Consider the following 26,635-nt stretch of genomic DNA (forward strand, 5'->3'; position numbering starts at 1 on the left):
GTTAATACTGTGTCAACTTATACACTGTAATTCCAGGGGTAAAAGTTTTTATTCCAAACTTATTGGGTTCGAAATGGTCCAAATCGTAGTGCCATTTGGTCGACCAAAGTTCGATAAAGTTGAATCGGACATTTTCGTTCTCTTCGAGATTCATCATTGAGTTATCAGGAGCCACGAGATATAATCTTCTTTCATTTGGATTGGTATTCACTATTCTGGAAACGGTCTCAATAAACTTGTCTGCTTCTAATCCCATAAAATCCACTACATAATCACCTTCTATCAAGGAATAATCTGCGTTTAAAAGATCATCTTCATCCTTATTGAAAAACACCATATTACTATCCGTACCGTTATAGGTATTCTGATATGTTTTCAACAACCATGTTGGAGGTTTGTAAGTTCTCCAATAAATCAATGAAAATGGTTTGACAGAATTTTCATTGTCAAGCGTTGTTCCTAGATAGTTAGTAGCGCCAACAAGACCAGCCTGATGCAAAAATCCCATAAGTATTGTCATAAAAACATTGAATATGAGCCAAAGCCTGATAACTAACTGCACAAAACGAGGTGAGCCATTTAAATTAACACAACAACATGCCAATGGAATAATAGGGATTAGAAAGCGAAGCTCTTGGTGTGGGATGATGGAGAGTGAAAGGAGACCTGAAATATATGCCAGAAATGGGGTTGTTTTCAAATATCCACTTTTCATGAATGGAAAAAGCAAAAAGAGCAGAGGTCCCACGATCTGAGGATAATTGATAAGAACGTGCGTATATAATGGATGAATTCCGTGCTTTGAAAGATTACCGACTTTCGAATTGTAAAGTAAGCTATTTAGGGGAGCAAACGTGAGATTATCAGGAAAATCGATGTGCCCCTGAAAATAAAGGGTGTCTATCAGTATGAAAATAAATGTCGCAAGAGAAAAAGACACAATAGGTATCAAAGACCTAATCTTGTTTTTAAAGAAAAACTTCAAGAGGTAGATGCTGGGTAAGATGAGCCAACATAAGAAAGTGATTCTGTTGAATATACCAAAAGAAACCAAAAAGCCTAACAGTGCCAATTTTGAGGATGAATATGCGTTTTTGCAAGACCGAATAGATTCTTGCTTATCATTCTCTGATGCTTTAGATGAATACATTTCAAGATACTGACGGATGTCATCGATTAAGTAGACCACAAGTAACACAACACAGGTTTCAATTGAATTGGAAAAAGTGTGCGACTGGTAGACGAGGGTGATATATGAAGTATTGAAAAAGAAAGACGCCTTAATCCTTTCATGCTTAATAGGCATAATTCGATGCAAACACCACTCTCCAACAATCCACGTGAGAAGACAAAATTCAAACTTGGTTAGAAGTAGGATACTGAGGGAACTCAAGTTGAAGTATGTACCGAGAAGTATCACGGGATAGTAAAATATTAACAATGGAATCGAGGATCTGCACGGTTTTCGAGAGTTGGAAAACTCCCATGGAACGTTGTCATGATAAATGGCTTGAAATGACTGATAGAATTCATCCGGGTGTATATATGATGTTTGAGTACATGCAACAAATCTTACTACCACCGAGAATAACACATAAATAGTCCTCCAACTGGATAGAAAAGATACAAGCTTCCGGCTACTAACAACAATCGAGTGCATTGTACAATATAGCCGCAACCCTGTTTCCGTCGATGTAGAGCTTTGTCCTTTATTCAACGAGGCACAAAGAACACTCTTTTGAGTAGTGGGGAGTACGTGAAGGGAGGAGAAAAAGACGCATCATTTGGGTGCAAGGATGCAGAAAATCGATAAAACAGATCTATGCAACTCATAGTACGGAAATAAAATAAAAATTAGAAAAACAAATCTAGTAATGTTAATGAATTGATTATGCAAAATGAGTAGAAAAAAGAGGAAAAGCACATGTACGTAAAGTGATTACAAGTTGCGTCACCCAACAAATCCCCTGCTGGGGCCAACGCAAACATCATATTCCAAAGAAGAAACAGGTATCACAAAGAACTATCGACAAGTCGTTTAACAGTTTGTCAAGTCGATGATCTTAAGATGTGCACGGTAGCACAAAGATCCAATATTCTCATCGTAAAGGTTGTAGAAGTCACCTGACAAGCACTGCCAGAACACATCATTGTCACCAATGGCCAAATTTCCATCAGGAGTGACACTCCATCCAGCAGCATAGATAGCACCTGCCTGAGGCGGTGGGCCATCAAACTGGAATTGCTGGTTGGCAACGATGGAACCAATTCTTCCCTTTGCATCTCTAAGAATGCTATCTTTCAAAGTCATAGCCAAATCACCTGTGTTGTAGCAAGCGACACTTGGAACAACAGAGCTCTCAGCAGTCTCCGACTCAGTGGTTGATGTACTAGTTGTGTTGGAAGTGGAGGAAGAAGAAAAAGCAGTGGTAGTGGCAGAAGAACCAGTTGAGGACTCATCGTCAGTAGAAGTGGTTTTGACAGAAGAACCAGAGGTGGTTGCAGAAGCACTTCCAGTAGTCTTGGTCTTCTTAGCCTGAACCTGACCGTCACTTATCTGAGTGGCACCAGTCTCAGTGGAAATGGATGTTGTGGAAGGTTTGGTTGCTGTGGCCTGAACCTGACCGTCACCAATTTGGGAAGCAACAACAGCTTTAGAAATAGTCTTGGTCTTGGTGACAGCAGAACTTTTACTCTTCTTTGTAGAAGTAGAAGTAGCAGTAGCAGCCTGAACCTGTCCATCTCCAATCTGAGAGACATCACCTCTCTTTAGAAGTTTAGCAGCAGCTGTAACAGATGCAGAGGAGGACGTGGAAGAGCCTATTGTCTCAACAGAGATACCAAAAGTTGATGCATAATCAGTAACACCACCTGGGAAAGTTGCAGTAGGTGTCAAAGTTGACCATGCCTCAGAAGGAACGTAAGCAGCACCTGCAACGGATGCGAGGGCAATTATAGTAGATAAACTGAACTTCATCTTGAACAGTAGGTAACAAATAACGAGCGAATGTAATTTAGATGTAGATGAAGATGGAGAGGGTATAATATCCAGGAAGAATAATATGCACTTACTTTAGTTCTTTCAGACTATGAAGTTCATCGTGGGAAACCGCTTTATATATATCAGAATCATAAAGAGTGCAAAAATTATGTCCCTTCTCTGATCACGGTCTAGAAGCCAGTGTGATTTTCCAAAAACGATGAAACGACAATTTCTCTTTTGTACACCTAGACAACGAACAAACGTGAACGAACAATGCTGAATAACAACTTTGGAGACATGATGCATAGCCAATAGGACAAAGAGAGCCCATTCATGAAGTGCAACTCGTAATTTTTTACTCGATTAATCAAAAATACTTCTGTTTATTGTGTGATGTGACTGACTGCTTGGCGCGACCTTATTGAACAATCCTCATCTTATTGTCCACATATATTTTTTTTGTTGACGCTTTGCCCTATTTCGAGAGTCTCAGTTTACGAAACGCGGTTTGACGACCGCTCATAATATTTTCTATTTATTTTTCCCACTGTTTACCCCTTTGGCGACAACACACAGCACTAAACCTCATATTTAATCTCATATTTTTCTTTTTCTTTTTTTCTTCACTATCAAATTTTTTTTGATTGTTCTCAAAACTTTTTTGCTTTCCACCGTACTTTAACATTCTTGACAATTTTTCATGATGACGTCTCTCGTTCACGTACCTGAAATAGTGGAAATAATATGGGCTGAAGAGACCCAGTAAGCTAAACAATACTTTATCTACCATGCATTACACCTTTTTTTTTGGGGCATAGAATTGTGTGGTTCGCAAAAGTGATTTCTCTGCAAAAATCCCCACACATACGCATTTTCTTTCTTCTTTTTTTCCCCGGCGGTACAATATATTGCCCTTTTTCTGCCGATACTGAACTTTCTTCGTTCAAAACTTTTTACATCATTGCCCTGTCACGTGATCTGATAATTCGCGAACGTAACATTCACCTTGAAGTTTGTAGAACTTTTCTCTCATCTCAAACAGCTGGTTTGAAATCGGTTTATTTCTATCCCTTCATCAATTTCATAGTCCAATAATCCGACCGCGGCATAACATAAGGCTTTAAAATGAATAAGCGCGATTAGGCTTGCACTTGCTACACAGGGGTAGAGAGCGTGCGTGTCGTTGAATGGGATCGTACTATGAAAATTCCAATTTATCAAAATAAAACGACCGCGAATTGCGAAAACGGCTAATTATCAGACTAATATTTCCTAAACAAGATTAAATCGGGCATGAAATAGCACCCTGTTCACCCCTTTAAAGATCAAATTATTTAATACCGGCTTCTCAAAGTGCCAAGCTTTGATATTACTTTGATAAAAGGCTTAGATCCATTGTACTCTTATTTTAAAGCTATATGATTATTGTTATGAAATCCCAGAAAGATTTTAGCGCGTTAATAATTTGGCAACTTGTAACTTTCTACATTTTATTTTGTTATTTGCTAAGCCATTCATTGCCCATGGAAAGACATTCATTTCAAACATTATCTAGAAATACACGCTATTTATTTAAAAAATGAATTACATCTATTAAGGTATAATGCTATTCCTCTTTGGGACTGCTGGTGAAACAGCTCAATCTAGCCAGTCCTCCTTTCCTGGCTGTGCGTATTTCTGTTTGTAGATATCATATATATCAGGAAATGGGTTGGTTCTGCTCAATATGATATTTTTTGATGCTGTGAGTTTCGCACGTATTAAGTTGCCGTCAACTAAAGCCACTAAAACATTCTGAACAAAAGAATCGTTGATTTGATCAGTTATCGTATAGAAGCTCAAACTTCCAGAGCTTGCATTTTGTTGCACAGGATCACATGAAACGTTTAAGGCAGATCTAACATCTTCAAAGTTCAGACGCCCTGTGATTTTATAAACTTTTAGAATGAGATTTCGTAGAATAAGAATTCGCACTCTTTGAAGAAATCCCACATATAAACATAACCCAATGAAGTACGATCTATTTCTTCTCAATGCATCAGAAAAACCTTTAATGTCACCCGCTTTATAACAAGTGATTAGAGGACTGTATATTTCAATCATTTGCAAACCACCCTTATCACTTTGGACCAAATCTCTTAAAACTTGGATATCTGCCACCTTTCCAACAAGTAAACCACACGGAATGAGATATTTTAATATTTTTATCCGACTGCGTACGCTTATATCTCGATGAATGTTTTGGAAACACCACATAAAATGCTTATAAGCAAGAAAGTAATTGCTCTGCCCAAGATGAAACTTACCAAGCACAAACCTGTAATTTATTAACTGCGACCTTGAAATGAGACGCTTATCAAGACGAAGAACATTCATATTGGAAAAGACATTATTGCAGAGAATGGGCGAATCAATAAATATATACAGGTTGCAGAGAGATATGCATACAGACATAAGAACTGAAATGGTATCCTTCCTTTCGTTGCTCCCTAGGTCGTCCAATGCAGGAGAAGCCCTTATGTTATTAACAATTTTTAACATTATAGTAGACAAATAGGAAAGTCTGGGATAATTATTCACTCGGTTCTCAATCTGCATGATTTTGGCATCCACAAATTTCGTTAGTGGAATGATTAAATTGGTGATATCAAATGTTGATTTGAATAAAATTGTATGAAACTGCTTGTTGTTTAAGGCGACACTCAACGAGCTGTAAAAACCAATCATAAGATCAATAGAGTTCAACAAACTCCAAGGATCAATGTTTTTGACATAGACCAAATACTTCTGTATCATTGTTTCAAATGCAGGCCAATCATTATTATAAAAGTGGATGTTCTCAATTATGCTTTCAAGTTGATCATCATCATATGACTGTAGCGATTGCTGTAGTGATGGTAAATGTTTTGCTGTTATAGGGTTGACGTCTAGCAAGGACGATAAATCTGTAGGGGTTCCAGCATTCTTCACATCATTCAAAAACAGATCCAAAGTATAAGGCTTCATTTTTGGTGATGCTTAATCGTATAATTGATACGGTGGTATGGAGTTTACCAAAAGTAAGGATATACCAGCAAATAAAATCTTTGTCCAAAATATACCCTGCACTTTTTTTATCTTATTTTATTTTTTTTTTTTTTTTGAGATGAAGGTGCAAACATAGGGATAATTTTTCATCTAGAGGTCTGGCAACGTTAAATTGGCTAACTTGTAATTTGGAGGCATTAAAACTCTCTTGTTCCCAATGATAAGTGACAAATATGAGGCATTCTAGAAGTAAATTCAAGAAGAATAGTGGAAATTTTGCTTTTAACGAAGAAGAATATCTCGACAATGCTACTGCAAAGATAATCGTAGCAAATCTTCCACCAAGATTGGATGGGCAAGGCTTTCTTGACCAAGCTAATTTAACAGACATCGGCAACTTTTACTATGTGAAAGGGCATGATGGTAAAAGCATATATGAAAAACCAGTTTATTCAAGAGCTTACATCTCTTTTGAGACAGAGGAGCAAGCTAAAAGCGTTGCCAATCGTTTGAGCAAATCGTCTTTTATGGATTCAGTTGTTAACGAAGATCAGGGCACGGAATCCGAAAGCATTCAATCCGTTAACGACTTACAAAAAGATGAAATAGTCATGGACAATACTAAGAATTTGAAGGACCAAATTAAAAATCAGCCGACACTTATCCCCAAAGTAAGCAGGGCGACTTATTTAGAAATGCCCAAACACATTTTCAGTGAGAAGACAGATCCAAGCTGGGACACCATTCAAGAGACAATTTCCTACAAATTGTTTTTAAACTATTTGGAGGATCCATCATCAGGTAACGCAGACAAAGTTTTGGACAGTTGCTATCCGAAGCGGCAGAAAACGACACAGAAAAATCCTAGGAAACAAGCGAAGGGAAAGAAAACTAAGAATATTAACGTTCGAAGTTCGGGTCCTAAATCAGAAAGGTCGCAAAAAGAAATGACAAAGAAGGAACGACAAAAAATCAAGAGATTAAAAAGGAAGGCTTTTAAGGAAGCCAAACTTAATTCGGATAAAAAAGCAGGTTACGGGAACAAGAAGAATATACCAGTTAAAACTACTGCAAGTACTACGAAGGGCAAAGAGAAAGATCAGAAAAAAAATGGGAAAAAACAGGAAACACCAAGCAAGCGATCGAATTCAAGTCGGACCAGGAGTGACAAAAAGACAGATGATAAATCAAAAGATGCCACTAAAAAGCCTGATTCTAGGACGACAAAGTTAACAAAGAAAAGTAGAAGGAGAAAGAAAGTAAAGAAATCCCAAGCACAAAAGTCAACGCATGAAAAACAAAATGCTTTCTGAATTGGGAATATTCGAGCGTCAAATTAAGAAAGCTGAAAGGACGGAATATTTTTTTTCCGTTCTATTCTTCTGACCATCCTCCTCTACAATAGATAGAATACTCATTATGGAATGTCTTACGACATCTGAGAAAAAAAAGGCCAAATTAAAAACAACTGAAATGTGCCAAGCTATCCCATTTGAAGAGAATCCTTTTAATGTTATAAGAGCCGCTTTCAGATGGGTACGTTTTTAAAAAATTGAACTATTTATTAACGTATAGGGAAGACTAACTGATACTAATATCCAGATTTAGATAAACGAATACGGTGGTATAATTTTACCGCCCAATCCAACGCTACATGACTTTTTTTCTGAGTCGTTTGTGAAGAATGTATCAATATATTTAGCTGGTAACTCTGATGCAGCCAAAATGGACACATCAGGCAATCCGTTTACTGCACTACTGGAAAACTATAAAATGGAATTTAAGGATGTCCCGAAAGTGATTGAATGGATTAATTTGTGTGGAGATTGCCCAGAACAGTCTGACACATTTATTAAGGAGTCATCTCAGGGTAATACTAACGACATACAACAGGATTTGCTTGCACTTCCGATTGAAAAAATAGTAACGTTAGTAAGCAACATATACAGAATTCTTTGTGTCATTGTCCTGACAAGTGCAAGGGGAAAGGCAATGGCATGGGCAGCCACAAATCTCAACTATATACCGGTGGCTGATAAGCGGGCTTTAGAACAATTCACCGTTATAGGGGATGGCTATGACTCGAATGAAAGTGTAAACATATCTAGGGATTCCAATGGAATCCAGGAAATGTCTTCGCAGCAGAAATATGAAGAGCTGAATCAGAGAATTGATAGCCTAAATGAAGAATTAGCAGAGTGCCAATGGACAATAGCTTCCTTGAAAGATCAATTGAAGTCAGAAAGGGACCAAAAAGGTAAATGTGTGGATACAATCAAGGGCTTAGAGGAAAAGCTTGAGCGCCAAGAGGAAAAAGTAACGGGTCAGGAACTTTACAAGAAAGGTCGTTTTGAGGTGGCTATACTTGAAAACGTTATTCAGCAATTGATGATACGTGAAAAGGAGCGAAATGGTTTTAAAAGTATGTAAAGAAAATACCGATTAAATTGAGGAAAAGATTTGAGGGAATGAGGATGAGATGAAATAGATCAGCTATAACAAGTTTGGACAGTGTAAACATATATACTGCAAAGCAAAACAAAAATTGTAAGTGTAAAATTTCAGCATGTACTTCTTTATTTTTATCTCTGTCTTTAAATTAATATATTAATACAACAAACTAGCCATCAATTGATAAGAGCATCCATCGTACAGCAGATACACATTGCAGCCAAGCATGCAGTTAAGCAATCAGAATTGTTCCTCGATTGAGGCTGCTGTTGAACATAAACAGGCTGCTGCTGCTGTTGATAATAACCTTGCTGAGGTTGCCCCTGGTAATATCCCGGAGGTTGTTGATAATAGCCCTGCTGTCCTGCTGGCTGTTGGTAATATCCCTGCTGTTGAGAATTACCTCCAAATATACCTCTTTGGCCTTGGCCTTGACCCTGACTCTGAGCCTGATAATTTGATTGGGCTTGTGGCTGTTGATTGGATGTACTTCCACCATTGTAATAATCAGAAGCAGCACCTCTCTTTTCTGGAGGAGGGCCAGTTGGACGCTGTATTAATGAAATAAGATTTGTTAGTAATTGCTTAGCCGAAACAAAATTTAGGGTTAAAAAAAAGATGAGCACTTACGTTATACGACATTCCTAAAATGATATACCTTAAAACTATTAATGTAAGTGCTTATGCAGGGAATATAAAATGAGTATTGATTATAGATCTAAATCTTCGAGATCTGCAAAACGGTAGTGCTTTTGACTTTTAACTTCGAGAATAGGAAAGCTCAAAAAATAAAAAAAAAGTAGTATTCTGTTAAGGCGTGCGGCGAGGAAATTAACTGGAATTTAAATAGGAGGGAAAAAAACTAATGCCCCTTTGCATCATTTAACGATACTGAAAATGATGCAAACATGTCCACCGAATTTACAATATTACCGATTATTTGAGTTACGAAATTTATTCGAATCTAATGTCATAGTTGTTTAGTTTATCTGCAGTTTGTGATCATGTCATGCGGGCGATATTGCTCAGCCACAGACGGAAAGGCAATACCTGATCAGATAATACAACCGTACACCATAGTATAAAAGTTTAATACGGAACCAAATTGTTTTTCTCGGGGGAATGTGGCCATCGGAAATTAAAAAGGCATTTGCCTAATGTATTGTACTAGATAGCAGGTACTATTGTGTTCAATAAGAGTGTTCCGACTAGAAAGAAAGAAAACAACGTTAGTTGCGAAAGGAGGTGTAGCTTATTTTATGGTCAGTTTACAGCCCCAAATGGTACACATTGCACAATCATGGATATAATGAAAAAAAAAAAAAAAAAAAAAAAAGTTAGCAGAACAGAGGGACAAAAAATTAAAGAAGTATCGTATTGAAATGGAGGGGAATTAAGATTGGAGATTCAGCAGTTGATTTTTTTGCAGTTTCGAGCAAGCATGAATAAGCCCAGACGGGGTAAAAATTTCATGTGCCTATTTAACATGATCGATTAAAATTTTCTTCTAAATTAGCATAAGGGTACTAATTATTCCATGTGAGAATACTTTGGTAAGAAGGATTTGGTAGATTGAGTTACGCGAAGGAGCAAGCCCATACAGTTTTTCGCAACCCCGTTCGCGAAAAAAGGGAAAAAGAAAAAAAGTTACACGGATCAGTTTCGAGTGTCTCATTCCCCTATGAGGACATAAACATGCGTTGTTCACGTAAAATCACAAGCACAAAGAAAGATAACCGATCAGCAAATATATCGTGACCGGCGAGTATTTAATCTTTCGTATAAGAATAGAGTTCATTTAATAACGGAGCTGCTGTACACATGCTTCCACATAAACAAGGGGAAGTAAGCAAGCAACAGAAGAGAGGGCTAAAGGAGTACAAAAAACATACTGCAATGGAACAAATAGGAACACTACTGCAACGAAGGCAGTATACACGGAAAGATCTTAATATTGACCAGGATAGCACGGATGATCCGAACATGAGTTATGACTTTTTAAAAGGACGTGCACCTTCCAGATCTCTAGGGAATGCGTTGGAAGCACTATCCTCGTCAGGATCATCACAGTCATCATCTACCGTTGTTCGTAATACTGAATCACCAAGCAAGACGACAAATGAGCAATTGAAAAATATTTCTCTCAGTACATTAGAGATGGATGCTAACTTCAGAGAGAAATTGCATGTTGCCTTGACTTCCGCCAGGGAGAATAGAACAGTTTCCGGAAATAACACATCAGTCGAGAAAGCGCGTTCACCGGTACCTTCAAGTTCGATAACGGGAAATTTTTCAACGGACAAGGATGCCGGTACACATTCGAATGTGCATAAAGGAACAATTTATCAAGATGAGGAAGTTGTAATGGACGATCCACCGACTGAAAGGGAAGACAAACATGTCAGAATGGTAGAGTCTCGGAAGAAAGAGAATGCTCGTATGGACAATTTGCAGAATGTTAGTGATAATACTGGAATGAGACAGTGTGAGGAGCACGAAGAGGAAATCGTTGATGACTATGAAGATGATGACGATGATGATGACTTTGGTAACCAATTGCTTACAGACTACACCGAAGGTTTGCTACCATCACCTCCCGCGTCTCCTCCACGTGAACTGGATCCCAACAAATTGTATGCTCTGTATGACTTTTCTGGACCTGATTCATCACAGGTGGAGCTCTCCAAAGATGATGCTGTCCAATTACTGAATGATTCTGACAGCTTTTGGTGGCTTGTAAGACGTACGGGGGATGGAACCGTTGGATTTGCCCCTGCGGAAATTTTAGAGACCTATGAAGAGCGACTTGCCAGGCTCAACTGTTGGAAAAACGAGGTTCTAGAACGAGGTACAGAGAACACACATTTGTCCACAGAAGACCTAAAGCTACTTGATTATAATCCGGTTGACCGCAAAGCAGCAAGTAACAGCGATGGCACAAACGGAACAGGTAAAAATATGTCGTCATCTCTGGGTTCGATACCGTCATCATTGACATCATACAATAGTTCATCAATGCAATCTCTTAGAAGCATGAAGGATCATTTGACGTCGGCCGGGGCAGCCTCACTAGGCCGTAAAAGCTCGCTTAAAAGAGGAAAGAGCACCCATAAAAAGAATGTTACGTTTGCGGGATCACTGCCTCAACTAACGGAGGAAACCAGTGAAGTATATTTACATAATGCATCCGGCGATGATGATGAGAAGGACGTTGTTGCAAAGCACGTGGAGGCATCGATACCATTAATTGTTCCAAAGAGAGCTTGCAGGACAAACTTTCTTATAAACGATCTGGATGAGTATGATAGAACACAAAAGGACTCGAATCCACCAAGTGCACCATTTGTCAATGGATCTGGGTCCATTGGATCGTATTCACCATCTACCAACTCCGATTATAGTGATGGTTGGGGAAACGATGAAGTCAAGGTCAAGGAAGCCAAGGTGATAAAGGAGCATAGATGCTTGAGCAATTCAAATAACGCTATTGTTAAAGAGAATAGCGAAGTGAACGAGTCGCGATTCAATACTCTAAGAAAGCTATCCGGCAAGGATGAAAAATGCAATAAAGGCGACAGTAAGAAAAAGCATTCAATACCACTTTCCCAAAGTATTCAAATGTTGGACGACTTGATACAAAACAGTCCTGAGTTCAGCTCTCAGAGATTGCGGGATAAAGGGAACAAATTTGTAGATGCCGAATTTGTACCTCCCGATTTTAACGATCAAGATAGCAGTACCGGGCCGAGCACAATTTCCACATTAAGAAAGCGTTACAAGAGTGAGGATTTATCATATAACAACGTTCGAAAAGTAAAGGATACTAGAAAACCACCTCGGGCTGTGTCAGATTCAGGCTCTTTCACAAAATTGCATCCTGTGACTAGCGAGATTTTCAATCCTCTGATGAATCACATGGAGGAGCTAGAGAAAATGATGAAAGATATTTACATTGAAAATCCATCTACACACAAATGAGCTTTTGATTAAAGAAACCACTCAATAATATATACACTTGACTGGCCCTATGTGCGTACAAACGCAGAATATAAATAGACAAGAACTGTATATGAATATAAGTTAAAAGATTAGTGATCATACTAGTTTATTAAATGCCTGTTTTGATAATTTAGACTTCAGTCTGTAGTGATTTCTGAAAGGAATAGGTAGCCTGTACTTTGAGTCTCGGTTGTAGTTGGGTTAGGATGTGCAGTGCCATCTGAATTGTAAGCCCGGAATATATATTCTCCAAAGCCGATTTTTTTTTATTTTTTTGTCAATTTATTTATTTATTTTTATTTTTTTTTTGGGAGCTCGATCAGGCAAAGAAAGCATTCTGATGAAAATTTTTGATTGGGATTAGAGCAATGAATTTCAATGTATAGTAAGCCATACTCAGGGCTATCCTTAAGCACCATCTTTTAAATTGTCTTCTTAACAAAGAAGCATATCACAAAATTTGTGGTAGTTTTGCCATTTTACTTTGCCTCAATTAGGTATATTATCTAGTTTTGACAAAAGGTTGATAGACTCGGTGCGCTTGGTTGGCTATCAGATTCAACTGTTCATAAAGGCAGTTCGTATTCGAATAAAAATGTCAAATTGGGCACCAGATCAGAATGCTGTCAATCAGCTGGTGAATATTTTGATGGGAACGCTTTCGGCCGAAAGGAGTGTAAGAGAACAAGCGACATCTGCATTGAAACAAGCGGAAGAAAGAGAGCAAGAGTTGGATAATTATTTGCTTCATGTTCTTATAGAGGGTAAACAGGTTCAACCCCAAGTGAGGGCTGCTTCTGGATTAGTGTTGAAAAATGATGTTGCTAGGAACTGGATGCAAAAATCTCCCCAAGTTAAACAGTATCTTCTGGAAAGAATTCCTCTGGGCCTCATGGACAATGCCGGTCTCGTTCGAAACATCACAGGAAACGTTATTACCACGCTTTTACAAATTGTTGGGGTGACGAGGTGGCCGAATATTTTAGGAGATTTGATGCAACTGGCTACCAATCAAAATGGAAGCACGGACTCGCAGGAAGGAGCAATGAGCAGTCTTGCTAAAATTTGTGAAGATTCCGCCTCAACACTTGACAAAGAGTATGCAAATGGTGATCGGCCTCTTAATTTTATGGTTCCACAGTTTATTGAGCTTACCACTTCTCAAAGTGCACGGGTGCGTGTTCTAGCATTGACGTGTCTCAATTATGTTTTGGAAGTCGAGTCGCAATCAATTTTGGTGTTGCTCGATAAATTTTTATCCAGGTTGTTTGAACTAGCAACAGACAAGGACCCAAAGGTGCGGACATCTGTCTGTCGTGCTTTTAATGAAGTTGTGGAAATGGCACCAAGTAAGTTGGCCCCACACTTAGCCGGTATAATTGATTACTGTGTGCACACAATGGGTGATGACGATGATGATGTTGCTTTACAAGCCTGCGAAGTTCTTCTCTCTATCTCCTCGTCAACGTACTTGGCGAATCATGTGGAGAGTAAATTGGATGTTATCATACCGGCCCTTCTCAAGAATATGGTTTATTCTGAAATGGAGGTGTTTTTAATGGAGGGTCAGGATGAAAATGATGACGAGAACGTTGTTGATAAAGACGAGGATATAAAGCCGACGGCGGTAAAAAGCCGAGGAAATCGTAATCGCGGAAACAATACAGACACAGCATCCGATTCTGAACTTTCAGACGATTCCTCGGATCTTTCTGATGCAGATGACTCTGACTTGACTCCATCATGGACAATCCGGAAGTGCGCTGCAGCTACATTAGACTCATTGGCATCGGGCTACCCACAAAAAGTTTTCCTGCTTACTCTTCCGGCAGTGAAACAGCAGATTACCTCGGAGAAATGGCCGATAAGAGAAGCTGCTATTTTAGCATTGGGTGCTGTCGCTGAGGGCTGTTGGCAAGTTGCTGCCAATGAGTTACCATCTCTGGTTCCATACTTAGTTGAAAGGCTTTCGGATCCACAGCCAAGAGTTCGCTTAATAGCCTGTTGGACTTTGGGAAGATACTCTTCATGGATATGCGAACAGGCTGCCCAACAAACAGGCTGTGCCAACTACTTCAGGCCTACTTTTACATGCATTATGGACTGTGCACTGGACAGGAAGAAGGTTGTTCAACAAAGTGCTTGTTCGGCACTTGCGGACTTCATTGACAGTTCGACCCCAGATATCCTCGCACAGTTTATTGAGCCACTTCTTCAACATTTCAACATGTACTTCCAGAAGTACCAGCGGAAAAACATGATCATTCTATATGACACGGTTCAAACGTTTTCGGAGAAGGTGGGGTATCTGCTGAAGGGACATGACAACTTGATTAAAATGCTTCTACCACCACTTATGACCAAGTGGCAGGTGCTCAAAGACGATGATCATGATCTTTGGCCATTACTTGAATGTCTATCATCCGTTGCTGCAGCATTGGAGGAGTCCTTTGCACCTTACGCATCACCTGTTTATGATCGTGCTGTTCGTGTTTTATCAAACTGTCTTCAGGGAAAAAGCATATCGTTGAAAGATGCGGACTACGATGCACCAGAGGATGACTTTATTGTTACGGCATTGGACTTGATTGATGGTCTTGTGCAAGGATTGGGTGCCCACTTTAACGATTTGGTGCAGTCTTCAGGGCAACCAGAGGGAAAACCAAATACTCTTATGCAGTCATTAATTCAATCCATGCAAGGCGAATTTGGAGACATTAGGCAAAGTGCATATGCATTGCTTGGAGACTTGTGCATTTATGGAGTGCACAACTTCATTTTGCCATTTCTCCATGATGTCATGGTATGTATCGGAAACGAAATTGCCAACCATACATACGATTCAATACCATCTTGCAACAACGCAATATGGGCATTGGGTGAACTCTCTTTAAGGATAGATAGTAATGCAATGTCTCCATACTTGGATAATTTCTTGAGGATATTGGCACAGATGTGCTTGGAGACGGATATGGATTCGACCATTCTTGAAAATACCGCTATCACGATTGGTCGCCTTGGTAACAACAATGCATCTTCAATGGGTCAGTACTTGTCCCAGGTTCTTTTCTCGTGGTCTTCCTATATGTTACACTCCGAAGAAAATCAAGAAAAGCGGACAGCATTACAAGGGATGTGCAACATAATAATGGCCAATCCTTCAATGCTTAATACAAACGATGCAGCCACTAAAGATGCCTTATGCTATTTTTTGGCCTGCATTGCAACATACGAGGACCCGGGAGAAGAATTGGGACAGACTTTTCATATGCTAGTTCATGGAATTCAGAATGGACTGGGTACAGATCAGTGGTCGAAGTTGATATCAAAGTTAGATGATGGACACAAGGCATCATTAATTGAAAGGTATGGAAGCTGAGTAGCTTTCCATGTGAAAGGAGATTTATATAGCACTATATATAATAGTTTTCTTTTTTGTATTGCTTTCATCGCAATTTTGTTAATGTAGAATATAGATTTTTAAGTACGTAATTACGCAAAATTGTAATTGATTAGTATTTATTAGGCGTTGCGCTCTATGGCTTATTTTCTCTAGGAGAAAGAATGAGTCTACCCATTGGCATTCCACTGACACCTTTACCGATGGCATATATGGAATTGCCTCTTAGAATTGTTTCAACAACCCTGCCATGAACCTTCTTCCCACTGAATGCCGTGAGCTTGTTTTTGAAAAATGTCCTAGTATTATCAATCCTATACACAACATCAGGATCAAAGATTGCGAAGTCTGCATCGTATCCAACTCGGATATGCCCCTTGGAATTTGCTAGACCAACCTGCTGGGCAGTATTTTCACAGCACCACCTTACTATATCGGTTAAACTAATGGCATACTTCCTTCCTGCTTCCCAAAGCATAATCATTCCAAGTCCAAGAGAAGTAACACCGCCCCATGCTTTGAAAAAGTCACCCTCATCCAACCTTTTAAGATCTGAGGTACATGGTGAATGATCACTCACTACGGAGGTGATTACACCATCCAAAAGAGCTTTCCAAAGTTTGTCTTTATTGGCAGCAGAACGAATTGGTGGACAACATTTGAATTGGGTAGCTCCGGCTGGAATATTATCTGCATCCAAAGTAAGATAATGAAAGCACGTTTCTACTGTAAGTGGGAGTCCCAATTTGAATTTGGCTTCTTTAATGATTGGAAGGGCATGGCTGGTTGCCAAATGCACGATATGTATTGGAACAGTGGGGTGATGCTTCTGACAGTCAATTATATGCGTAATGGCTCTGACTTCAAAAGAATCTGGCCTCGAAGCCAAAAATGAATCATATGATCGTGGATCAACAGATGTTAGAGCATCATTTGTGCTTTTAACTAAAGTTAATGGTGACATTTCATCATCGATGGTGGCCAAAGGTTCCACATATTGAAGAACCGGTGACGATGAAAGAATTTCAGCTTGTTGACAGGTCAAATTGCCATGATCACCACAAGTTTTCGTTTCCGCTAAGCTGTTACGGTTATTATAACATTGGGAATATACCTGTATTTTATTCTCATGTGGTTCCGGTGCCATTTCAGCATGAAACATAATCAACGTGTTTTCATTTTGCACTTTTGCAAGAACCTTGTTTATATAGGCCGGCGTCACCAGGGGAAACTCTTCCACTCCACTATCCATCAAAAATCCCTTGAATCCACGCACACCGGATCTAATCAATGGAATTAAGTCATCCAAGTTGTCAGGAACCAAACCACCCCAAAAGGCAGTATCAACCCAGACTTGACCTGTTGCCGCATCGATCTTTCTCTGAAAATTAGCAAGAGTGGTTGTAGGTGGAATACTGTTTAAAGCATATCAACAATTGTTGTAACTCCTCCTGAAGCTGCGGACTGTGTTCCTGTTGCAAATCCCTCCCAAGGTGTTCTTCCAGGTTCATTTAAGTGAACATGAGAATCAACAAGTCCCGGCATGATCACAAGTGAACCGAAATTTCTATAACTCACAACATCGTACGATCGTAATCTCAAATCTTTCTCCGAAAGAATCTCGTCTTTGAATATGTCCAGAATTTTACCGGTAATACGAGAGAAAACGATGGTTGCCGGTATTATGGTACCTTCGATAACGACTCTAGAGGAGGAAATAACCTTCGACATTCAAGAATTTTTGACAAATAAAAAAAAATACAGGTGAAACACACTAGTCTTGGCCCAAACCTCAAAGCAAATATGATATCTCTGGCAATGATCACACCAGTGAATATAACCGAAAAATACTGAAAGAAAACGGTTGCACGTTAGAACGTATGCTACAAGGATAATCAACGGAATTATTTCTTGAACATGGATGCATCGCAACATCCCTGGCTTATTCCTACTTATTTACATATTTATTCTATTAGTGCTTTAATGAGAAATTCCTCATGCATGCAGAAATCCGGGTAGATGAATCTTCGTTTTGGCTTTATTAGGAAAATGCGGTGGATCAACGGAGATCACCGAATATTATGATCGCGATAAGATTTTTTTTTGACCAATGAAAATTCAGGAACCCAGATATATATTCAATCACCCTGCTCCCCGACGTTGAAAAAAACCATATGGGGAAATAGGGAAAGCATTTTTTTAAAAAGGATTTTACGTTGAATTTAATCTGTACAACATGAAGGAAAATAGTCTCTCTTAAATTTAAGAATTACAGTCAAAAATACCTTATTACCAAACTGGATTTCTTTGCCGCCACCACTGCTCTCAAAGTGCCAAAATATATTGTAAAACTTTGTCGGCTTCGAACTCCGATTTGAACTTTGTAGAAACAATACTTCTAAGCTCTCCAGTAACTTCATCACTAGATAGTTTTTCAAGGCCTCCTTTACTTTCGACGCTACTTTTCCATGCTTTCAAAACAGCCTTTAAAGTTTCTCTTCCACCAAGAAGCTCATCATCAGAGAAATGTGGCCTCTTACTATCTGCATTTTCATCCTCATTATCGTCTAGCTCCGATGCTTTTCTTTTCGCCATAGAGATGATCTTACTAGGAAATCTGACAATTTCGGCAACATGAATTCCGAAGGACTGGTCAGAAATACCCGGCTCTACTTTGTAGAGAAGTGTTATATTGTCGGTTGAACCTTTTCTTGCAACGTTATCCACATCTTCCACATGTGCCATAACATGAAGGTTACTAATTGTAGGGATTTTTTCTGCTAATGTTGTGAGCTCATGGAAATGTGTAGCAAATAACGTGAATGCCTTGATTTTCGTCGATATATATTCGGAAATCGACCATGCTAGACCGAAACCATCATAAGTGGATGTACCTCTGCCCAATTCATCCACAATAATTAATGAGTTTGCTGTAGCAGTCTTGATAATTGATGACATCTCAAGCATTTCTGACATAAAGGTAGAAACACCTTTTAGTTGGGAGTCTGAAGCACCAACACGAGCAAGAATCGAGTCGACTATGCAAATTTCAGAACCTTCTGAAACTGGAATAAAACAACCTATTTGGTTCATTAACGCAATGACACCAACCGTCCGTATATAAGTGGATTTACCACCCATGTTTGGTCCCGTTATTATGAGAAATTCCTCCTTATTTTTCTCCATGTGGATATCATTTGCTATAAACATCATATTCTCTTGCTGCTCCAAGCATGGATGTCTTGCCTCTTTCAAGTTGCACACACGTCTTTCAGAGTTTAGAGAATACATGCGACTTGGTCTAACGTATTCGATAGGAGCAAATGCCGCAGCATGACTAAAAGAAACAATCACATCCAGTTTCGAAACTGAAATCTCCAACTTAGTGAAAACAGGAACGTATGTGGCAGCCGTCGAAACGACCTCATCAACAATTTCTCTTTGACATTTTTCATAATTTTCTTGCAAGGATTTATACACACGACTCAAATGACTTAATTCCTTTGTTGTAAAGTAAACACCCGCCTTGACTGTGGAAAGTTCTCTGTATTTATGGTTACCACGAATACAGGAGGCATCATTTCGTGTAAGTCTGAAACACCATCCATGTAAATGATGATCCTCAAGCTTCAATTTCCGGTTCAACTCCATACCAAGTTCATCACCCACATCCGCGTGAATATTATGCATCGATTTCTGTACTTTATCAAGCTTCTTACTAAGATTCATCAAGGATTCATCGTATTCAGGATTAATAGCAAGCATTGAATTGGAGAATGCGCTGGCTGAAGTTGCATTTTCTAATGAAGATAGATCAATCGTCTGCTCGATCATAGCCTCATAAGTTTTCAAAACTTTGCCACACTCCGTAATTGGTTCAATCCACAGAGAGCTCACCAACTGCTTGGTGAGAGCATTTTCCTTTTCATCATCGTTCATAATTCCTGTTAGTCCCTCGGTCAACAATTTAATAGCCACCGGAAGCTTAAGGCACATCTGATAGAGGCATATCACATCATCCAAACGGGCCATTCTGTTACGCTTGGAGCTAATCTTTTTCAAAAGTTTTGCGATATCCGGAACGCCAGAAAGAAAATCGTTTTGAAGGCTGGTTCTTAAATTCATGTCATCGAAGAAGAACTTAACAAGCATGTGTCTTTTATTGATTTCATTGACATCAACTAACGGCTGCTTTATCCATTGAGAAAGAAGTCTTGTGCCTCCGGCAGTTTTACAGTTGTTAAGGAGACCAAAAAGTGACGATGTTTTGTTCATAGAGTTGTTAAAGTTTGGAGGAGGAAACAAGTTTAATGCTCTGACCGCTGCATAATCCAACTTCATGAATTGTTCAAGGTTATACTTTCCAATAGACAGGGCTCCACGGTTAGAATCATCAGAAAGAAGAGATAGATAAGAAACCAACGCGTTCGCACATGACTGTGCAAGCTGAAGACTGCTCATTTCATTTGTAGAAAGGACAAGTTCATTACCGGTCAATGTAACAAGATCCTGTTCAACATTCTTCACATTGAATTCAGAGGATTTGAATTCAGTGATAACAACATCACATCTGTCTATAACATGCTTCACTTTCTCAAATTCTGGATCTTTAGAATCCGCATTTTCGGGAAGGAGGCATTCCTTAACACCCAATTGAATAAGAATCGATTCCAAGTTTGAATACAAACCATTATCCATAAATTCAGATAAACCAATATATTTATGATTCGGATCATAATAGCCCAATCCGATTTTCCTTCCTTCACTAGATGAATTGACCAACTTCAAGGCCGCAATTATTGACACGGAACTTAATTCTGATGTGTTTATCAAATCATCGATTTCGGTCAAATTTCCGGGCGAGGCCATTTTGCAATTGCTCCATGTGCGGTCATATATTTCAAGCTTGTAACCCATGTCGATGACGACAATTTTCACCAAGTTTGCAAAGACTGCTGGCGATAATGTCAAATATTGAACAGTTTGTTTGTCAATTCCGGATATCTTAACATGTGAATTCTTAATAACCGACTGTGTTTTGTAAATAAGATCGGCCACAAACTCTGCATCTTGGTCAAACACACTGTAATAGTCACCTTTATCAACCACCCTGATAGTTCTCTGTGGCTTGTCAGCTAATCTTAGATACTTATAGTAGAACGATCTTTGATCCCGATCATCGGAGAATTTCAACTCTGGGCGCACACTTGACATTCTTGTATATTCAAGTGATCACTATCAATACAGTTAGATTTATTGCTACCAGATAACGTTATGAAAAAGCAAGATGTTGCTCAAAGTACTGCTAAGGAGAGAAAAATAAAGTCGCGGGGCAGGTTCGCGTTTGGGGCTCTCAGATTTTATTTGGAGCGCGCTGTGATAATTTGAAAACGCGTTTTCATTCCAAAGATATTTTGCTGGAGAATGTAATAGATGCGTCGAGAGTCGCGTCTACATAAAGCTGCCCTGCCTTGTTTATGCCCAAGAAAACCTCACTCATAAGGATCAAAGGTATTTAAACATGTGCATTTCCCCTTTTATCCTGTTCTTTTTACCTTCTTACTTAGTTCTTTTTACTTTTATACTTTTCCTTTCTGGAGCCTTAAAAACACTCAATACTAGTTATAACAAAAACTTCATAAAGAATCGGCGTCACACTAAAAACAATTAAACAAAAACCATTACAGAGAACATAAAAATTAAAATTTAATGCAAGGATTAATTCAAATGGATGTGAGCAAATGTATATCGAAATGCACATGTGTATATAGAGTATATAGAGTATATAAACGTTGTATGGCTAAGACTTTAGATAAAAAGATGCTACTTTCCTAAAAAAAAAGGCTAGTTATCTTTCTCATAAACCGATGAATTTTTACCCCAAAAAGTTAGAACGTAATCCAACAAAGCACATTAAAGGAATGCTATTCTTTCCCGATGCTTCAGAATAAAAGGTATCTGGTTACGCAAAGGAAGAAAAAAAAAAATGAGAAAAATATAACAAAGCAAATAAAGCAACGTCCTGACCTTGCCTTACTCATTAAAGCTTGATTTATGCAGTACCGTATGTTCTAACAGCGGTAACTTCTCCCTCATCTGCTTCCTCCTGTTGCGATAGAACTTCATCCTCGTCTATGATCTCTTCTTCTAAGCTTCGACTGTTATCCCTGTAGAGGAAAAACTGGAAGAATATCACAAAATCTTCGCCCAAAGTTCCGAGAGAACCAACCAACCAAGGTAGATTGATCAAAATATACTTCTTTCCCGAAGACACCACAACAATAGAGATCACATAGGTGATGTTTCCCAAGCAAGCAAAGAGGAAGAACAAAAATGAAATTCCTTCACATGACTTTCTCTCATAGTTCAATATAATTTGGGGAATACGGGAACCCAAATAAAGTGCCGTACACAGCCATCCAAATATCTGAGCAGCTAGATTGAACGTCAAATTCTCATCAACAGGAGGGGTGGATTTTTCATCCTTAGAACTGAAAAGCCATCCACCAACGCCCGCCAAACAAACAAGGAGAACCATTAAAAAGTTATAGAAATACTCTCTTGTTGCATCAGTATCACAGCTGCTGGTTAGATTAACACCATCGATATCCTCAAAGTTTGTTCCGCTTTCAATATCCGTGTAATCACGGCTTCTGCGATCATCCGAACGCCCACTCAAAGTGTGACTGCTTATGACAGTATCCAATAGAGGCTCATCTTCGTTCAAAGGATTAGCTGGGGAAAGATGCACGGGATCAATATCACTGTCCTTATCATGTCCATAAATAAGGCATTGCCATAAAAGTACAATATCTGCAAATGTATAATAGAAAGCAAGCACGATCATTGTCGGTAGAACTTTTTGTAAAACTGCACCGATAACATTGAAAACATCACCTGCAAGCCAAAGAATCACAAATAGCAGTGACACACCAGTCGCACTCTTTCGTATAAAGTTCTGATAGATCTGTGGTGCAAAAACTATTATCCAGCATGCTATCGAGATAGATCCTGTGATACCACTTATGGTTTGTGCATCAAGGGCCACAGAATTTAAAGGTGGTGTCATATTGAGTCAATAAACAGGCCTACTAGCAAAGAAGCAAATAACGATACCGAATTATTATGTATTCAAACCTTTTATTTCGAAGCTGTGCCTGTTTGAACAATTTGATGATGTTGATAGAAAGAAGTGAAAAGTAAGGGAAAAACATGTAAATTATAGATAAAAAATCAAACAAAAAAAAAAAGTTTACGAGAAAAAGAAGCTCGTCGTAATAATGGATTCCAGAGTCGGGGAAAAAAGTGAAAAAAAAATTCATGCGGGTCCTGCTGCTTTTTTTTTGTCCGGCTGCACGGCTATACAGAAAGCTCTAACTGATAACGGAGCAAGTATGATCCTTCACAGTAGTTTTCCCGATACCTCTCTTTTTGCCGCATTTTCATGAACTTAGGCTAATAGCTGTCATATAAATGAAATGGAAATGGATAATAATAAGCTGTTATGCCCGATTGAATATACCATTTACCCTTATTCCGAGGAACGTAAAAGGACGTCTTGCTAAAAAATATTTTCCAGCGACGGCAAAAATTTCATGTCCAGACGATCGACTGCGTATTTAAATTTTCGACGACTGTTGAAGTTGTGGGAGAGCTAGTAACAAGCTATGAGAGAAGTGTACAGAAGTAGATTAAATCCCCTTCCCCAACATATTGACGCTGAAATACAGTAGCATATGCTCACATTATGACAGAAACTATAAATGCCACAAATTTGGTGAATGTATCTGCTAAGAAGGAGCAGGCTGGTGCAGACCATGCTGAATCTTCTGAGTCAGTGGAAAATGAAGCTGAAAATGGAAATAAAAAGAAGGTTTACCCAAGGAAACCAAAACCGATTATTCCTGAGGGAATGAGTAAACATCAATGGAAAAAGATGATGAAACGGAAAAGATGGGAAGAAAATAAGGTGCAGATGAGAGTTGCTAGGAGACAACGTCTAAGAGAGCGTAAGCAGGAAAGGAAAAGAAAGATACAAGAACTGAAGGATAAAGGTGAGGATTATAGTTCGTTACTTCCGGCAAAGAAGCCAAAGAAGCTGACAGTAGATGAACAAAAGGATACAAACGTTAGTATAATTGTAGACTGCGCATTCGATGATTTAATGCTAGAGAAGGAAGTTGTTTCTTTGAGTGGCCAGATAGCACGATCATATTCTGTGAACAAAAGAAGTCCAAACAGAGTTAAGCTGGTTATTGGCTGCTTTAACAAGAGGCTTAAAAGTAGGTTTGATGAGTCATTGAAGGATTATTTCAAGTGGGATCACAACGAGATTGAGTTCACCGAAGATGACTTAGATAAGTTATTTGTGGGAAAAGACTTGTCGAAAGTCACATATCTCTCCGCAGACACAGATGAAAAAATTGAGGAGTTGAAGAGTGGTGAAACATATATCGTTGGAGGAATTGTGGATAAAGGACGACATAAAAATCTTTGTAAGGAAAAGGCAGAAAAGTTAGGAATTAAGACAAGACGTCTTCCTATTGATGAGTGCATTAAAATAAGTGGTAGAAAGGTCTTGACAACCGCACATGTCGTTGAACTTCTTATACGTTGGTTTGAATATAAGGATTGGACCAAGACTTTTGAGCAAGTTCTTCCAGCACGTAAACTGAAGGATAATAAACCAAGAAACAAGGAAGCGAAGGACTGAACTTTGAATACTTGTGCTCCTTTTTAATTTCTATAGAATAAATGAGTAAGATTTTCTTTTGATTAAGTTGTACTGACACATAAAATTTGAAGTAGATGAACGGTAGTGACAGGAAATATTTATTTGTGCTTGAAAACGACGATGAAAAGTGTTGACTTAGTCTAAAAAAAAAGCATGAAGGATGTTAGTCTTTGATAACACACAATATACTTTATAAGCACAAAAAGAGGCCATAACATTTATAACTAGGTTGGTTATTGCTGGATTATGTCATTGATGTCTGCGAGATCAATATCCGCTTATTAGTGCAAATAAATGTAAATCCTTATAACAACGTTGCCTTCTGTCGTATCTACAAGTTACCCGGATTCTTAGTGAGAGGTAAATAACGTAAGCCGATCGACTTGAGAGAGGGTCGCTACATTTGAAGTAGCTGAGGGTGAAAAGTTCATTTAGCACAGCATGGGGCAAAATGTATCTGCAAAAAAAAAAAAAAAAAAAAAAATTAACAGACCTCGCGGAAAGAGAAAAAAAAGCTTTCTAAAAAATTTTCCACAACTAAAAAATTTCACCATCAGTGTAGAACTACCAGGAAAGGATACAAGCGATTCTTTTCAAGTGCTCATATTGGAATTTCGACTTGACAAAGGCCAGATACCAATAGTATAAGCTTCATAGACAAGAAAAATGGCATATTCTCAAAGAGGCGGTAGAGGTGGCTTTAGAAATGGTAAGTTGAACAAAGCAAGAGTGCACAAGCAAAGTGCTTTAATGTGTTTCTGTATATTGCAACATATAGCAATTTGGCGACTATATGAATTTTGCAGAGTGCGCAAAAGAGTTCCTCCAGGATGCATACTAACATAAAAACAATTTTTTAACAGGAAGAGAAGGCGGTTCTCGAGGAGGCCGTGGTGGAAGAGGTGGATTTAGAGGAGGCCGTGGTGGAGGCCGTGGAGGATTCAGAGGAGGATTCAGAGGTGGCCGTGGAGGCCGTGGAGGGTCAAGAGGTGGAAGAGGTGGAAGAGGTGGAGCCCCAAGAGGAGGAGCAAGAGGAGGAGCCAAAGTTGTGATAGAACCTCACAGACATCAGGGTGTCTATATTGCAAGAGGCAAGGAAGATTTGTTGGTGACAAAGAACTTGGTTCCAGGTGAGTCCGTGTACGGAGAGAAGAGAATCAGTGTTGAGGAGCCTTCAAAGGACCCAAGCACCCCACCAACAAAGATTGAATACAGAGTTTGGAATCCTTTCAGATCGAAGTTGGCTGCCGGTATCATGGGAGGTTTAGATGACATTTTCATGGGACCAGGAAAGAAGGTGCTTTATCTTGGTGCTGCTTCTGGTACCACTGTTTCGCACGTTTCTGATTTGGTCGGACCAGAGGGTATTGTCTATGCTGTGGAGTTTGCCCACAGACCAGGAAGAGAGTTGATTGCTTTGGCCAAGAAGAGACCAAACATCATTCCTATAATAGAGGATGCTAGACACCCACAAAAGTACAGAATGTTGGTGAGTATGGTGGACTGTGTCTTTGCTGATGTTGCCCAACCAGATCAGGCCAGAATTATCGCTTTGAACTCACATCTTTTCCTTAAAGATGGTGGTGGTGTGGTTATCTCTATCAAGGCCAACTGTATCGACTCCACTGTCGATGCCGAGACCGTTTTTGCCCGTGAGGTGCAGAAAATGAGAGAGGAAAGAATCAAGCCTCTTGAGCAATTGACCTTGGAGCCTTATGAGAGAGATCACTGTATTGTTGTTGGAAAGTACATGAGAGGTGGAATCTAAGGCTGGGGGGTGTACGCATGATAGACTGTTGTGGTGTTTAAGTACGTGTTGGTTTTATGGACCTCCATTAGTACATAGTAATAATAAATAGCGAGGTATATCAACAAAATTTACTGTATTTCTGTTTTAAGATAATCTAAAATTAAATCCTGCAATGAGGGTATGGGCTACCTTGGGCAAAACGGCAACAAAAAAAATAGGTCGGGGGCACCAGGACAAAGAAGAGGGAGGGAGCAAAAAAAAATAAAAGAGACCGCATCTTTTTCCTCACCA

General features: G+C 39.1%; 13 protein-coding genes across 13 annotated transcripts; 6 read left to right on the plus strand and 7 right to left on the minus strand.

The window, feature by feature from the left end:
* Position 1: 1 nt before the first annotated feature.
* Positions 2 to 715, minus strand: BRETT_001190 (uncharacterized protein; the record flags this gene model as incomplete). The annotated part of the gene is made up of 1 exon (XM_041279745.1): positions 2 to 715. The coding sequence occupies one exon, from the start codon at positions 713 to 715 to the stop codon at positions 2 to 4; it is 714 nt and encodes a 237-aa protein (XP_041137959.1).
* A 1,323-nt stretch (positions 716 to 2,038) lies between these two features.
* On the minus strand, positions 2,039 to 2,977 carry PIR3 (beta-1,3-glucan linked protein; the record flags this gene model as incomplete). Its single annotated transcript, XM_041279746.1, has 1 exon — positions 2,039 to 2,977. One exon carries the CDS (start codon positions 2,975 to 2,977, stop codon positions 2,039 to 2,041), a length of 939 nt encoding a protein of 312 aa, XP_041137960.1.
* Positions 2,978 to 4,621: 1,644 nt separating this feature from the next.
* Positions 4,622 to 5,989, minus strand: BRETT_001192 (uncharacterized protein; the record flags this gene model as incomplete). The annotated part of the gene is made up of 1 exon (XM_041279747.1): positions 4,622 to 5,989. The coding sequence occupies one exon, from the start codon at positions 5,987 to 5,989 to the stop codon at positions 4,622 to 4,624; it is 1,368 nt and encodes a 455-aa protein (XP_041137961.1).
* A 254-nt stretch (positions 5,990 to 6,243) lies between these two features.
* BRETT_001193 (uncharacterized protein) lies at positions 6,244 to 7,323 on the plus strand (the record flags this gene model as incomplete). Its single annotated transcript, XM_041279748.1, has 1 exon — positions 6,244 to 7,323. One exon carries the CDS (start codon positions 6,244 to 6,246, stop codon positions 7,321 to 7,323), a length of 1,080 nt encoding a protein of 359 aa, XP_041137962.1.
* Positions 7,324 to 7,429: 106 nt separating this feature from the next.
* On the plus strand, positions 7,430 to 8,440 carry BRETT_001194 (uncharacterized protein; the record flags this gene model as incomplete). Its single annotated transcript, XM_041279749.1, has 2 exons — positions 7,430 to 7,546; positions 7,619 to 8,440. 2 exons carry the CDS (start codon positions 7,430 to 7,432, stop codon positions 8,438 to 8,440), a joined length of 939 nt encoding a protein of 312 aa, XP_041137963.1.
* A 197-nt stretch (positions 8,441 to 8,637) lies between these two features.
* On the minus strand, positions 8,638 to 9,103 carry BRETT_001195 (uncharacterized protein; the record flags this gene model as incomplete). The annotated part of the gene is made up of 2 exons (XM_041279750.1): positions 8,638 to 9,012; positions 9,092 to 9,103. The coding sequence occupies 2 exons, from the start codon at positions 9,101 to 9,103 to the stop codon at positions 8,638 to 8,640; spliced, it is 387 nt and encodes a 128-aa protein (XP_041137964.1).
* A 1,254-nt stretch (positions 9,104 to 10,357) lies between these two features.
* Positions 10,358 to 12,439, plus strand: BRETT_001196 (uncharacterized protein; the record flags this gene model as incomplete). Its single annotated transcript, XM_041279751.1, has 1 exon — positions 10,358 to 12,439. One exon carries the CDS (start codon positions 10,358 to 10,360, stop codon positions 12,437 to 12,439), a length of 2,082 nt encoding a protein of 693 aa, XP_041137965.1.
* A 616-nt stretch (positions 12,440 to 13,055) lies between these two features.
* Positions 13,056 to 15,839, plus strand: BRETT_001197 (uncharacterized protein; the record flags this gene model as incomplete). Its single annotated transcript, XM_041279752.1, has 1 exon — positions 13,056 to 15,839. One exon carries the CDS (start codon positions 13,056 to 13,058, stop codon positions 15,837 to 15,839), a length of 2,784 nt encoding a protein of 927 aa, XP_041137966.1.
* A 157-nt stretch (positions 15,840 to 15,996) lies between these two features.
* On the minus strand, positions 15,997 to 17,591 carry BRETT_001198 (uncharacterized protein; the record flags this gene model as incomplete). Its single annotated transcript, XM_041279753.1, has 2 exons — positions 15,997 to 17,275; positions 17,326 to 17,591. 2 exons carry the CDS (start codon positions 17,589 to 17,591, stop codon positions 15,997 to 15,999), a joined length of 1,545 nt encoding a protein of 514 aa, XP_041137967.1.
* Positions 17,592 to 18,185: 594 nt separating this feature from the next.
* BRETT_001199 (uncharacterized protein) lies at positions 18,186 to 21,074 on the minus strand (the record flags this gene model as incomplete). The annotated part of the gene is made up of 1 exon (XM_041279754.1): positions 18,186 to 21,074. The coding sequence occupies one exon, from the start codon at positions 21,072 to 21,074 to the stop codon at positions 18,186 to 18,188; it is 2,889 nt and encodes a 962-aa protein (XP_041137968.1).
* An 838-nt stretch (positions 21,075 to 21,912) lies between these two features.
* Positions 21,913 to 22,929, minus strand: BRETT_001200 (uncharacterized protein; the record flags this gene model as incomplete). The annotated part of the gene is made up of 1 exon (XM_041279755.1): positions 21,913 to 22,929. One exon carries the CDS (start codon positions 22,927 to 22,929, stop codon positions 21,913 to 21,915), a length of 1,017 nt encoding a protein of 338 aa, XP_041137969.1.
* Positions 22,930 to 23,607: 678 nt separating this feature from the next.
* On the plus strand, positions 23,608 to 24,573 carry BRETT_001201 (uncharacterized protein; the record flags this gene model as incomplete). The annotated part of the gene is made up of 1 exon (XM_041279756.1): positions 23,608 to 24,573. One exon carries the CDS (start codon positions 23,608 to 23,610, stop codon positions 24,571 to 24,573), a length of 966 nt encoding a protein of 321 aa, XP_041137970.1.
* A 687-nt stretch (positions 24,574 to 25,260) lies between these two features.
* On the plus strand, positions 25,261 to 26,362 carry NOP1 (Small subunit processome complex component; the record flags this gene model as incomplete). The annotated part of the gene is made up of 2 exons (XM_041279757.1): positions 25,261 to 25,354; positions 25,467 to 26,362. The coding sequence occupies 2 exons, from the start codon at positions 25,261 to 25,263 to the stop codon at positions 26,360 to 26,362; spliced, it is 990 nt and encodes a 329-aa protein (XP_041137971.1).
* Between the last annotated feature and the right edge of the window lie 273 nt (positions 26,363 to 26,635).

This window comes from Brettanomyces bruxellensis, chromosome 8 (assembly GCF_011074885.1).
Source record: "Brettanomyces bruxellensis chromosome 8, complete sequence".
Taxonomy (NCBI): domain Eukaryota; kingdom Fungi; phylum Ascomycota; class Pichiomycetes; order Pichiales; family Pichiaceae; genus Brettanomyces; species Brettanomyces bruxellensis.